At 43.8% G+C, this 14,743-nt stretch overlaps 1 protein-coding gene across 13 annotated transcripts in view; it reads right to left on the bottom strand.

Moving 5' to 3' along the window:
* Positions 1–14,743, bottom strand: part of MTUS2 (microtubule associated scaffold protein 2) — a 559,616-nt gene that overhangs the window by 371,545 nt on the left and 173,328 nt on the right. For all 13 annotated transcript variants that reach the window (XM_070577881.1, XM_070577872.1, XM_070577884.1 and 10 more), the window contains 2 exons: positions 7,194–9,671; positions 503–743 (listed from right to left, as the gene is read on the bottom strand). In XM_070577881.1, the coding sequence (XP_070433982.1) occupies positions 503–743; positions 7,194–9,428 (2,476 nt within the window). In that variant the 5' untranslated portion in view covers positions 9,429–9,671. The remainder of the gene's footprint in view (positions 1–502; positions 744–7,193; positions 9,672–14,743) is intronic.

Below are 14,743 nucleotides of genomic sequence, written 5' to 3'. Positions count from 1 at the left end.
GTGACATCATCAGTGCTGTGCGATAGGAAGATCTCCCTGACAAACCACAGCCCACGGGGCAAATCCAGCCCACCATCTGCCTTTGTAAATGACGTTAGAACACAGCTGTATCCATTCATTCACGTATTGTCTGTGGCTGCTGTCATTCTACAACAGCAGAGCTGAGCAGTCACAACACAGACTGAAATGCCTGTAAACCCTAAAATATTTACTATCTGGCCCTTTACAGAAAAAGTTTTCTGAAGCCTACAGGATGTATTAGGGAAGGGAGAAACTACAAGAAGTGAGGACGTGGTGACAACGGCCACCATTTTAAAAGTGACATGGAGGATGACAGCTGCAGAGATGCGTCTTGATAAATGTCTGTATCTACAATCAGATGGAAGAACAAGGCTCCTCTTCAAGGGTGAGAGGCATTCATGCTTTAGACAGTTACTACCATTTTATATGATTGCTATTTACAAGGGCAGCAGGAAGCAGCAGCAACTGCTGGATCAGTTACCTGTAGGGTCGGGATTGTAGAGACTGGCAGCTGTCGCTATGGGTCCTGGGGGGTGGATGGCGCTTGCTGAAGACCTTTGACTCGCAATCAGGATCCTGCTCTTTGCAGATGGTAAACGGGACATTGCTCCCAATCCCAGCTGGGGTTTAAGGAGCATGGCCGATCGGTAGAAAGTTGGAGGAACTTCGTAGTGAGTATAAGGAGGAGAACAAAATTCTTCTTTTCCAGGGTGTTCTGTAACCTAAGATAAACGATCAGAAGCTCAATCAGAGAACTTCACGTCATAGGATGAACACTGAACACGGTCAGGAGAACAAGGCTCCAGCAACGACCACATCGGTACCACTGAGTGGCCCCATCACAGATCACTTACCTTCTCTGGGCCCCAATGCCTTTCTTCGTCTCTAAGTTGACAATACAACTAGATGATCTCTCAGGTTCTTCCAGTTCTAATATTCTATGAGTCGATATTTCACTGGGAGAAAAAAGAACTCACTCTCTAAGATTTTTAAATTTGCTTGCTACAAAATCACTGGAATTTGTGCAAGTAGCCAATATATAAATAAGTAATGTTAATGAAGCAAAGAAAGAATTTAGCAAACATTCATAGAATTATGAAAGTTTCATTATTCCTAAGGAGAAAAGGCACAATTTTTATGGTAACCCAGTCTGATAATAAGTAGATGAACTTTATCAAGTTATGTTAAGTCTTTACTAGGCCACTTAGGGGAAAAAAATGCATTGTTAATGAGGGAGAAGAGGCTATTTAGAAGAATAGAGAAGTTAATGGAAAAATGTGTTTTCAGGCTTCTACAATCTGTTTACACAATTAAAAATGAGAGACTGTGAATTACCTCCTCTGATTGTCTTCCCTAGTAAGGTGGTGCTCCCCAAGAACGTTTGAGCAAGTTTCACTACAAGGCAAGTTCAAGCACAGAGTCTTGACTGCTGAATTCAGAGCACCAGGAATAGTATCTAGTACGTAGCTGAAGTCAATACGTATTAAACGAAGGAAGCACGTTTCCATTCTTCCCTAAATTTAATAACGTAACATTCCTGTTACTTTTTCCTGTAGTTAACAGTTTAGACTAGAATACAACTTTATGGCTACCTTTTATATATGCAATTCTGTACTCACAAAGCTTGTTCATATTATCAGTGTTTCTTCATATTAAAAATGAAAAAATAACTAATTTATTTCCTTTAAGTTAAAAAACAATAGTACCAGAGGCTACATATGAAAAGATACATCTGATAATTAACTCTGCTTTAAATCACAATACATTTAATGTGTCAAACTTATATCTATTCAGGAATCACAAGCATTTAACAATATTCTTTAATAGAAGCTATAAAGCTTTGATCCAAGCTGTTGAAGAGATAAACCCTTAATCTGATACTTTTAATGCCGAAATAGATACAAAGTTCTCCTTAAATTGACATCATTGAAACAAAAGATAGGCCTTTAAAGTTTTATCATAATCACATTGTAAAATATGCATGATTGCTAGAGTAGATAGATTGATTTCAGGCTGCAGCAAATTACATTCCTGTGAAAGAACATTCTACATCTGCTCTCTGATAAAAATTTTCCCATTCTTTACCTAGTCTCTTACTATTAATTTTTGGCCTTTCTATTATACTCATATTTCCTCTACTTTTTACTTTTAGTTTCTAAACTTTTGATGCCATTGCTCATTGCTCTTAGAGGGTGCTCTCATGAAGAAATGATTATCACTTCTAACCTACATCTGTCAGGTTTGGGGGATTGCAATATGCTGACCTCAGTAATTCCCCAGTTCTTTGAAACTGGATAGTTTTCAGGGGTAAAACCCATCACGCTGTCACTCAAAAATGACCTTAACGATCTCAGGAACTTCAATGTATTAAAATCAAAAACAAATGGAGACCAGCCTTGAAAATTCCCCAGCAGACAAAACCAGTTTAGTCATACAAACAAAGCTTAATTTAGCTTATTTTGGAAGACTAACTTGACCTGCGTCATTTCTTGCTTATGCCTCTGAAAATCATAAGAAAACTCGAACTGTTTCCCAAGGTTAATATGAGGTAATTCCCTCCAATTCCCTATCATTTAAGAAAATTCTAACATTAGAACCAACCACTGCGAAAAACAAACAGTCACTGTCGCCACCTACACAAGCTGCTTTATGACGACATAACCCTAAGCCTCATTCCACGTTCTGGTTTGAGTACTCCCAGTTTGCAAACTGTCTTTTTGGTGTGTGCACAATAGACATTTACTATCTCGGTGATTCATTGGTTTTACTTGTGTTATTTCTGAACTTTTGATGAATGCCTCTCATTTTATTGGGTAATTTGTCTCTGGTAAGATAACAAACCCTTTGAAAAGGTGAAAAGTATGCCTCAGATGCCTAATCTGTGCATTTTTAATAAAACAAGGGAATCTACAAAAAGCTTCACACTCTTTCCTTTCATCTTTAGTGACAGAACACAACAGGAGTCACTGCATAGTCATAAACACAGAAAGATGAACCCCAAATGGTTTATTCCCTCCTTTTCTACTGGAGTATTTTCAGAAAAATAATTTTGAAAGCAAACTAAAGAATCCCTGTGATTTCAAACTCCTAAAACCAGTCAAGGCACACAGATAAGTTCTTACTGGACTGTCCCTCTTCATATGGGCCCTGTGCTGACTTCAGTGGGTCCCGGGCTGGGGTACGGGGTAAACGCAGAGGCTTTGCTGAGAAGCCACTGGGAGGGCTGCAGGGAGAGGGCTCGTGATGGCTAATCTTATCTGTCAGCTTGGCTAGGCCACAGTACCCAGTTATTTGGGCGAAGATTATTCCAGATTTTTCTGTGAAGGTAGTTTTTTAGATGAGATCAACATCTGAATCAGCAGACCTTGAATAAAGCAGATTACCCTTCATAACATGTGTGGACCTCATTCAATCAGTTGGAGGCCTTAATAGAAAAAGACTGACCTCCCTTAAAAAAGAAGGAAATTTGCCAGCAGACGGCCTTTGGACTCAAATTGCTGCATCAGCTCTTCCCTCGGCCTCCAGCTTGCTGGCCCATCCTTCAGATTCTGGACACGCTGGTCTCGACAACTCTATGAGCCAATTCCTTAAAGTTTCAGTAGATACATACAAACATACCTATGCAGGCTCTGTTTCTCTGGAGAGCCCTGACAAACAGCGTCCTTCAGAAATGAGGTGCAACAGGGAGTGGGAAGGGAGACCAACCCTAATCCCACATCTGTATACTGCAAGCACACCGCCTCACCCCTCCACTCTCACCCCTGCTCCCTCTGCCCACCTCCCTACACCAAAAATTCAAATGGCTCCCCCAAGGGGTCAAGAGAAGGGAGAGTCCCTGAGACCTCAGGATAGCTGAGCACAGAAAGCAGTCCAAACAAGGAAGCACACTTGATGGTCCTAGCATGACAAGATCCAAGATCATCTTCAAAGCCGCTTCTGGAAACCCTAAATGTCTGCGTTGTTCCTGCCAACTGAGAAGAGCCCCCTCACTCAGCAGCACTTACTCTAGTCTCCTCCACGTCTACTCGCGAGCTAACCAGCACGAGTCTGTCAGGAACGAGGGAAGAGTCTGATGCTGGTTTGGGTTTTTATCCTTAAGACCTTCCTATTTTATTAAAAAGATATATAACTTCTCCAACTGAAAAACATTTCTGTTGTAACTGGTCAGAAGCATGCTCTTTTCCTGGAGACTGGCTGAAGCCATCCTGTGGCAAGTTCGGGCACACTGGCAGGGGAGGCGGCTTTGGATCTCCCTGTACCGAGCCTGAACAGAAGAGGGGCCGCCCTGGGTTACATCAGGTGGCAGCTACAGAAGCCAAGGCCAAGGGCCAGCCTACTCCTCACTTCTGATTACAGAAATTAGCCCAGCACCACACAAGGGCTTCTCTGTTCTATCTTGTAGACTGAGGAAAGGGCCTGGGCCTCATGTTCTGATGACAGCAGAAAACGGTCCTCAGATACAGTGGCTGGTCACAGTGGCACTGCTGTCCCCATACCAACGAGGTCTCTCCGAACCTCTCAGAACTACTAAAGCCACTCAAACACCCACACTATCCCATCTCCTTGAGACTTGGGGTGACTTCTAGAGGATTAAGAAAATATTTTTGGGAAAAGTGTGCATATAATGGAGAAATTGCTCTATATTTTATGGAGGGAGCAGAAGCAATACAGAAAGGAAATATACAGAAGAAAAATTAAGAAGGGTCACAGAGAAAGAACTGCAGACAATAATAGGATTTTTGCCTCTATATCCAAATAAAGTTTCTCTCATGAATGTGTTTTTGCAGAGAAAACTCTAGGGGATCTTTTTCTGGGGGGTGAGGGCAGTAAATTATTTGAAGAAATGGTACAAATGAAAGAACGTAAGTGAATGTTCTGGTACAACTTACAGAAGAGGTAAAGGTGACCCCAATAGGCATACACTGCCTTGGTGCCCAGAGCAGTCACCCCACTGGCTACAGAGAAGCGAGCCTAAGGCTTGACTCTCCTTATTGCTCTCTCACAGGGTGTGCTTGTCTAAGAGATGCTCTGCCATGCCAGAGCTGGGGGGCCCTGTCTTTCATAAGTTGGTTACTTCTGAGCGATACTTTGAGAAGAAAGAGATTCATTCATTTATGTGACCAGCTTTGGTACCCACAGCCCTGCGGAGGCTCAGATGGCTGTCCCCCAGAGGCCTCACAAGGAGCACCCCTGCCTAAGTGAAGAGCCCAGGGTTAAGAGCCCAACCTGCAGTCTCAGAGGCCCGGGTGGCTTCTGGGAAATTTGAGAAAGACTCATATTAACCAAGCTCAGAGACTGACATATGAAACCAGAGTGGCAATTTGTCCATTCATTGTTACTGAGATGCCACTGGCCTAGGGCCAGAATCTAGAATCCTCTGTCCAGGACAGGCTCTCTCTGCAGGCTGCCATGTGAGAAGCCCACTTCAAACAGGACACCATGGGCAGCTGTGCACAGAGAGATGAGCCCCTGCCAAAGAGACTGGGCCCCCAAACTCTCCCATCAGTGTCCTCTCTCCAGAGATGTGAGGAAGCCTCTCCAGGAAGCCCAGGGTCAGAAAGCAGGAAGCGTGTGTGATTCAGTGCTAACAGCCCAGCCCAGGGAAGGACAGACGGTCAGAGCTAGCTGGGGTACCTGGTCAGTGCTAGCTTTGGTCAAGATCTACTCTGAGAACAGATTCACTTCTTCCTCTGTGCCAGAGCTGACAACTGCTGTGATCACTACAGTCCACGTCAGTATAGTCAATCAAGCCAGAGTCCAACTGTGGACTCACTCTGTCTCTAGGGAGCTTTGGTTGACTTTTTTTGGATCCAACATATACAAGTTCATAATACAGCTATTATTCAACATTTCTTGGGCATGTATTTATGCCAAGAACTGTTCTAAACGCTGGGGAGACAGCAGGGAACAAAAAAACAGAAAAAGTCCCTGCTCTCACGGACTTTACATTCTAGGTGATGAAACAAAAACAAGTATATATGTCAGTATATATGTCAGGTAGAGATAAGTGTTAAGAAGAAATAAACGAGAGAAAAGAGTCTCAAAGGGAAGGAGAGGTGGCCTCTCTAATAAAGTGACATTTGAACAGAAACCTAAAGAAAGTGAAGGTGAGAGCCAATCAGATATCTAGGAGAAGAACAGTCCAAGCAGAGAGAAGTGCAAAGGCCCTGAGGCAGCTGAGGGAAACAGGAAGAGCGAAGGAAGGAGAGGAAGTCAGGGAGGTAACAGAGCTAGACTGAACACATCCCAAAGGATGAGCAATCCTATAGGCATCAGCCTCTGTCCTGAGTGGCCTGGGCAGACCTGAAGGGTGATAGGGAAAGGTGAGATCTGATCCAGCCTTCCTTGTAACTGATCGCTCCGGCTGCCATGAGGAGACTGCCTCCCGGAAACAAGTCTTTCTGAGCCCTGGGAGGATGACTTGTCACAGCACCCAGGTGCTGAAAGGGTAGCACAGAGGGACCTGGGAGCATCTCGGCGCTGGCAATGCTCTGTGGCCTTAGATGAGTTACTCAAACCCCACCAAGTCTGTTTCTTCCTCTATACAGTGATAACAGCTGCAACCCCAACCTCCAGAGAACTGCTGTAAGGGTTAATGAGGACCCACCAAGATTAAACGCGTGTTTGTGGGCCCAACACACGGCAGGCACTCAGGTAAACATTAGTTCTAATTAGCATTTTGACTTAAAGAGCCCAAACCTAACACATTATTTTCTACCCACTGTTCTTCACACGCATGAACGCGAGATCCTCCCACAAGGAAACATTCCCCCTGGGAGGATGAGGTCTGACCAATTTGAACAACGTATTTATTTTGGATTTTTTTTTCCAGTGACCTGGCTTACAGAAGAACTAGGCTCACTAATTTAAACAGGGAAGCTAATTTAAATGCTTACTTATCTCTAACTTCATATGTGAGATACTGAGTGAGATTTAGATGAATCTCCCGGGATGTTAGATCCATCTCATTATGATCACCAAACTCTTCTAGTCAAAAACACGCATTTGTCTACAATCTCCTCTAGTCAAAAACATCCATTTCTGGACAAGTGCATCCATCAAAATCTGCAATTTGCTAAGAAAGGATATTCCGTTTTCACAAATCATCGAGAAGACGAAACAAGCTTTAGGATGTTCAACCTATACATCGTACCACAACACCACGCTCTTACCTCCTGCAAAAACTTTTCACTCATTTGGCTGAAATGGTGTCCCGGGGGCTTGATCCCTGACACCATCAATCCAGAGCTGAAGACCCTGGGCTTCTGCAAGTCTGGCTTGAATTTCTCGTAGAGGCTGGCGGCCGGCTTCAGGTCCGCACTCGCCGCCTTCTCCTCTTTGGGAAGAGGCACGCTACACGTGGGCGGAGCATAAGGAAGCCCCACTGGAACCAGCGACGCGTCCACCTGGCCGAGGGCCTGGGGGTTCCTCCTGATGTAGGTGATGATCTTAGGCCTCACATGCTTGGGTTTGGGCATAATGATGGGCTTGGGTTCTGTCCTTTCTTCCGTCTTTTCCACCTGGCGGCTCTCCGTCCCCTCCTGTGTGGAGGGTGCGTCCTCGGAATGTGTGAAGACGGGCTTGGGGATCCCAGTGGGGCAGGTGTTCTTGTCAGGCACTTTCGGGGAAGTGGTCAACAACCGTGTGCTGTCGGTAGAAGGTGGGGCAGCTGAGGGTGACCCCGTGTCCACACTCAACACGCCGAAGTCCTGAAAACTGCTACTGGGTGGTGTAGGCTGGTGGGTCACATTCACAGTTGTCTCTGGGTGGAGGGGTCCTGGGACATTGAGAAGAGAATCTTTTCTTGCTGGGTTACTTTCAGTCTTAATTGCATTTTCTAGAAGGTTCCTACTTTCGGCAACAGATGTAGTGATCTCTTTGCTCTGCCCTGCTTCTGAGCTGCTGCTTTGAGGGTCACGGGGCTCAGGGACCGCAGCTTTGCTCCCTCCAACAGAAGGATCTGAAGTGGAAACTGGAGCACTGTCCCTGCTCCCAGTGCCCAGCACCAGTCTCTCCTCACTGCCATCGGAGGGCCTGCCATCAGCTGGATCTTTAGGAATAAGAGCTACATGACCATCACCTGGGGGAACGCTGCTGGATGCCGTTTCACCCAATTTCCTAGCTGCACTTGGTGAAATTTTGCCAGTGGGCTGATTATCAGCGGCTCCCAAGGAAGCAGGGCCCTGTGGGGGACTGGTGTGAAGAGGCCCCCCCTCACCTAGGCTGACTGCTCTCTTTTCCTGCTCGCTACTCCTGCCTCTTCCCACGCCAACATGGTGGAGACTGCCGTGTGACAGACGGCTAAGTGCACCGGCGGTGGCTTCTTGCTGTGCTTCCCTACACGGCCCCTCTCTCTCTAGGGGTAACACACTATCTTCCTTAGGACATCCTAGACCCTCCGCCTGGGCTGACTTTAATTCCTGCACGGCCCTGGGTTGGACAAATTTCAGCTCCGTCCTGGACTCGGCCTTTCCCTGACCTAATTGTGCTTCTGGCTTACTCGGGACCTCCTTTGATGCTGAAGTTGAACTCAGAGCATGCTCTGAATGGGCAGAACATGATGTGCTCTTGTCGTTGACTTTCGATACATGTGCCCCCTCCATCTGGGTCTCCGAGGAGGTGGTCTCCTTGGTTTCTGAGGTAGATGGTTTAGGATGATGCACACTCTTTCCCTCTGAGGTATTGTCAGCTGAAGGAAAAGCTACCCTTAGAGAGGGGGCTGCCAATGTCTTCTGTGGCCCCTCTCTACCGTCAGGCATGTGACAGGGGGCTTCAGGGGAGTCCAGCGGTGTAGGCTGAGGAAACTGCCGAGTCAGGCTCCCAATACGCTCCTTTGTGAGCGCGTCCACTGCAACAGCAATGCTGCTTGCTCGTTCCAAGGAATGCCTTCTCAACTCCTCATTGTCAAGGGTCTTTGCCAATTTATCCTTTGGAACATGCCGGGGAATTTCGGCATCCCTTTTAGCTGAAACCTCTAGACTGTACTCGCCCATGACATTCCTCCAACTTGACAGACTTGGTCCCTGAATACTCTGAGGGGTCTGTGGGATATCTGTGCCTCTCTCCATTGTGTGCTCCTCATTTAGCTCTCTATGAACGGTTGAAGAAGATTTAAAATCTTTCAGGCTCGTGGGGCCAGCCTGAGATCCCTTCCCAAAGCCCTGAAGTTGGTGAAATTCCTTATGGAAATGGGTACCATTTTCCGGCTCACTTGTATTTGCATTTCCAATTTCATCTCTCAGGTCACATGTCTCAGACTCATCACGAGAGGAACTGACCTCCAACATGATTTGATTGGCATTGGTATCTCCCAGACTTAGGATACTCTCATTATTATTTTTCGCTCCATTTCTGTTGTCCCGCAACTGAGTGTAATATGATTTCTTAGGGGCCACTGGGACACTCATTTTCAACCGGTCAGTGGGGGCTGCCTGCCATGCAGTCCTCCTTAATGGAAAGGGGCTTCCTTCAAGCTGCTCTTTGATTAATAGGAAATTCTCAAGCTGCTTGTCACCCCCTGACAATGTCACATTGTGATACTGCTATAATCATTTTCAGAGCAGTTTTAAAACCAAGCATTGTCTTGACATACAGCAGGATGACTTATCTGTTAGGTTCCTGCTGAATGAGAGCCAATTAGTCCATGAGACCTAGAGAGAAATAAAAATAAAATCATGTTAAATTGACAGAGATTCTCAGAAGAAAAAAGCACAGTAAACACAGATTTATTCATCAGTTTCAGAATATTATTTAATTCACTTGATTTGCATATTTCTCAAAAACCTTTCAGATGGGGGTTCCTGATGGCCAAATATGGGAAAACTGAAACATCAAAGTGATCAATGTTAGAAATAGATTATGAAAACATATTAAATCTTAAATTTAAATTTCAAAAATCTACAAGTCCATACTGATACTGATTCAAAAGGGTGGAGGAAAAAAGAAGGCTCTTCTTCACAGGATATCAACTAATACACGAAAAATTACAGAATTAGAAAAGTCATCATTTTGTAATCACCAGAGTAATAATTATCTTGGGTAACGGACATCAATGGTTGAAAAACATTGGTTGAAAGATTGGGGAACAGGATATTCATGGAATCACAAGGTACCATCCTCCAGATGACTTTATTTCTTACAAAAGAAAAATTTTATCTTTACAATGGAGAAACCTGCTGGGCAGCACGTTAACCAAATGATCAAATTTAACATCATCAGTAATGGAAACTGACACCACGTGCTCCTGATTCGGGGCATTCTCAGTGCCTCACATCACCTGTGTAGCATCCTTGCTACAAACGTTCAACCTGAATTTAATCATGAGGAAACAATCAGACAAATTTAAAATAACTGGCCTAAACTTGCCCCCAAAATGCCAACAGATGTCTACATACAATGCATGATCCTTGACTGGATCTTTGATTTTTAAAAAAGTTAGTAAAGGACATTACTGAGACAATTAGAGATTTAAATATGGATTATATTTTAGGTAAAGGTATTTTATCAATGTTAACTTTCTTGGATGTATAATACTATTGTGATTATATCAGAGATAATCTTGGTTCTTGGAAGACACGTGCTTTTAGACATGACATGTCTTTTAACATGACATGTTGTCTATAACTTACTCTCCAGTGGTTCGGCAAAAAGAAGAATGTGTGTGTGTGTGTGTGCACACGCGCACGTATGAAAGAGAGAGAGAAAATGCAACTGTGCCAAATGATTACAATTTGAAAACATGGGCGATCCACTCTACTATACCTACAACTGTTCTATAGGTTTGAAATTTTTCAAAATAAAATGTTGGAGGAAATTCTGTCCCAGCCTCAGGGCCTGCGTGATCCAGCCCCTAGACACCTTTATAGCCTCATCCCCACTACTCACCCTCCTACTCTCCAGGCTGCGGCCACACTGGCCTCATTCTGTTTCTTCCTCCCTGCATCAGGGCCTTTGCTAATACTCTTCCATCTGCGTAGAATGTGGACTCTTCCCCCAACATTATTCTTTTGTATTCTTCAGTTTGCAGCATAAATACCACTTCCTCCAGGAAGCCTTCCTGAGGCACTAGAATAGATTAGGTCCTTCTATAATGACCTTTTATAATATCCTATATTTTTACTTCCAAAAAAACCCTTCAGATGTGCTAGACACTGAAGAAAATCTTGTTTAATACCTAGCATATGTGTTAGGCACTTAATATGTATTTGTAGCATGACTGAATGAATGATGAAGATCAATGTTATTTCTACTCTCATAGAGCTTTAAATCTAATACAGTATTTAAATTTCTATCAAAGTAGACTCACAGATCATCCCTAAACTCAATTCAAGGCTAACATTATTTTATCCACTACTATGAATAAATGTGAATAACGTGAATGCATTTTATTAGGCACTGGGGATGGGAGAGTTTAAAAGTCACAAGGTTCTGCTCTATCCCCAATTCCCCCAATGGGGAATCAAAGTTAACAGCCTTCCACAGCTTCCTCCTCATTCACACAAACTTATGCGAGTACTCACACATTGCACAGGAAACTCTTCTCACGTTTTCTACTGAAGTAGGTTACATAGCAACCCAGTTGTCTTCTCTTCATCGTTTAATATGTTATTTCATATATTCAAAAGAATACTTGTATATTCATACAGATATATACATTCATGTATACATAATACATACACATGTACATATGTTATAAAGCAAAATAACATACTGAGCACGGGAGAACCTAAGACTGAGAAATCATCAATAACTTGTAGTCACCTCCATGTTCCTCTCCAGCCCAGCCCCCAACTTTCCTAACTTAATTTTTCACTTGACAATCTGTCTTGGGCATCCCTAAAAATTCAGTTGATGGGGCTCTCCTTTCGTTTCTTTTGCATCTATTACATAAGCATGTATTCTTTACATAAATGAGGTCATTTCCTATAAGCTGGCTTTTTGTCAGCCTTCTTCTTTTTATTTGCCCCTTCTTCCCCTCATCCCAAAACACCCTAACATCCTGATCCAGGTCCTTCCCTTCCTTTCCCCATGTTCGTATACTCCTATCCAAATACACACACCTGTGTATTACACGGTGTGCGTTTTCATTTCCCTGCCACACTGCTCTTCTGTTCTTTCCATGCCGCGCTCACTGTCTTCATTCTCCCACTCCCTTCTGTCTCCCACATTCTCTTTCTCCTTCTCTGTCTTCCTCCAGGCCTGCCTTCAGAGAGCCAGGGGCACTGCCAGCTCCAGCCTTGGCCCAGTAACAGCCCTCAAGCCTAAGAAGGTGCTGACACTCTGCTCCCGGCCTTGGGTCCCTGACACAGAGAAGATTCTCAATGAACCCACATTTCTTTATTTATTCAATTTTAAAAGTGTTTTCCTTGAAGATACACATGTCCTCTGGGCACAAATACAAAAAGCATGTAGGCAAATCAATAAGATGTCAGTTTAAAGGAACACTGTGCTCTCTGGGTCAGGTAACAGGTATGCCAGAAAGTCAGGGAGAGCAAGAAATTCCACAGACACAGGCCATCCACAGAAAGTGAGCATCTCTAATTCTCTGTGGGCAGAATTATAAGCATGAAACCAAGAGCCCTCTTTGGTTTGAACTGCTGAGACTGGGAGAAAGAAATGAATTCTCAGCAGTGACAGCAAAACCAGAGCATCATAAACCACAATCCACAACGTGATTGCTCCAGAGTGACAAACACGTGCAAAATCAGTATCTTGCTAGAAAGCGTTGTATTTTAATTTTTAAAGAATTACATAATAAATGTTCTTTGTCTTTGTCAGTAAACAATAAGTGTTACTCATTTGTAAGGGGATGGAAAGCTAGAACCTCCTAGGGGCCAAGTATTATTCTCAGCACTAAAACATATTTGCAAAATTTAATTTTTAAATTATAATTAATTCTACTTAATCTTAAATTTTAAGTTAAGCTATTTAATATTTGTAATGGTCTCCAGAGATAGATCTTAACATCCCCTTATTTTTTTTTCTTTCTCTCCAGGTAAGGAAATGAAAGCACAGAGAAGGTAACATTCCCAAGATCGCACAGCTAAGAAGTGGGAGAGCAGGGACAGAGATAGGAAGGTAAAATCCATGCAGAAAGTGGAAGCTGTAAAAAGAAAACCTACTTATTGGTGGAACTGTATAGATCACATAGGAAGAGTAAAAGGAAAAGTCACCATCATAAGAACAAGAATAGAAAAGCAAATCCAAAGACCAAAAAGGAGAAAATGTCCACATGAGACAGGAAAAGCAAATTTTAAGATCTTCTTCAACTACAGAAGGCAAACCAAGTGCAGGAAGTAGTTTCCCACTTCCTTCCCTTCAAGACGCTTCACACCTTCTCCCAGAGCTCTATCATTTTGCCAGAAGACAGTCACAAAGTCAACATGAGGAAGAGTTTTTTCTGGATCTGGATTTCAATCCAGGGTACTCTACCATGATAAACATTTTTTCCCCACTATAAACATGATCATAAAAATTTAGACTCATAATACAAGAGCGTGTGATGAAACAAAAAATGCAAACATGTCTACCAACCGTGCTAACCCCCTACTCGAGGTGCATTTTCCCAGAGTGAGGCATGTAACGTCCATGTGCTTCACATCCATGAATAAAAAAGTTATAGACAATGGCCTTAGAGGTAAACGGTAGCTTATCTTGGAAAAAATCCATTGAGTCCTAGCTCCGAAAGAAATTTAAAGAATTTCTAGGCTCCCTGCCTATCTGATGCTTGATAGGCTTCCAGTAGTTCCCCCTACTGCTAGGGTGAAAATTCTAGTGTCAGGAAATCCACCAGCTCTCTAGGCAGCCCATTGCACCTCTGCACAGGGCCACTGCCAAACTTGTTCGGAGCTGAGATCTGCCTCCCTAGAGTGGAATAATGCAAGCCTTCATCCCCTGGACAACCCTTCAGGTATCTGTAAAGAGGTGTTAGGCTCCCTTCCTCCCCCAAACCTATTCTCCTTGCTCAAGAATTCGGACTCTCCTAACTGCTGGAGAAGCTTTTGAAAACTCCCACCATCTAAGCACATACACCAGGGAGCCTGAAGTCCCTCTTAATAGGGTGCTCAGAGCTGCACATAATACTTCAGACCTAGGTACATTATCCAGGGCCATGTGGAAGCAAGATTTCCATCCTCCCAGCTGTACATCTAACCACACAATCTAAGACAGTGACCTCTTCATGAGCATATAAATCACCTTATTAATTCCATATGGCCAATTAGAATGCCCAAGTACCACATGAGTTACTCCTAAACTACACCAACTCAACCCTAGAAATTTCTACCTGGCTTTTATCACCCTTGGGTAGGACCATAAAAATATACCTCTTGAACTTTGTCTTGCTGGTCTAAATCCACTGTTCCATCCTATTTAAAATATTTTGGGGCCCACCCTTAATTTTTCATCCAAAATATTTGCAATCCATTCCCTTTTCATATCATCTTCAAAGAGGTAAGTGCACCTTCCATCTTATCGTTCCTTTCACTGAAGCAAATGGCAGCAGAACAGGGCAGGAGACGAGGCAGCAGCCTCTGGTGCCAGGGAGAAGTAGCTCCGTGATGCTCCTCCTCTGCTCACCAGCACTGCTGCTGCACTCACAGAGGCACTCCACCCACCAGGCCCCGCAGCCACTGTGCACATCGTGTCCACAAGAGCCGCATAAGAGAAGAAACCTTGTCAAATGCATTGCTGAAATAATCAGAGAATCACCTCTCATCCAAAG

This window comes from Equus przewalskii, chromosome 16 (genome assembly GCF_037783145.1).
Source record: "Equus przewalskii isolate Varuska chromosome 16, EquPr2, whole genome shotgun sequence".
NCBI classification, from domain to species: domain Eukaryota; kingdom Metazoa; phylum Chordata; class Mammalia; order Perissodactyla; family Equidae; genus Equus; species Equus przewalskii.
This window is presented reverse-complemented; position numbering and strand designations above follow the sequence as displayed.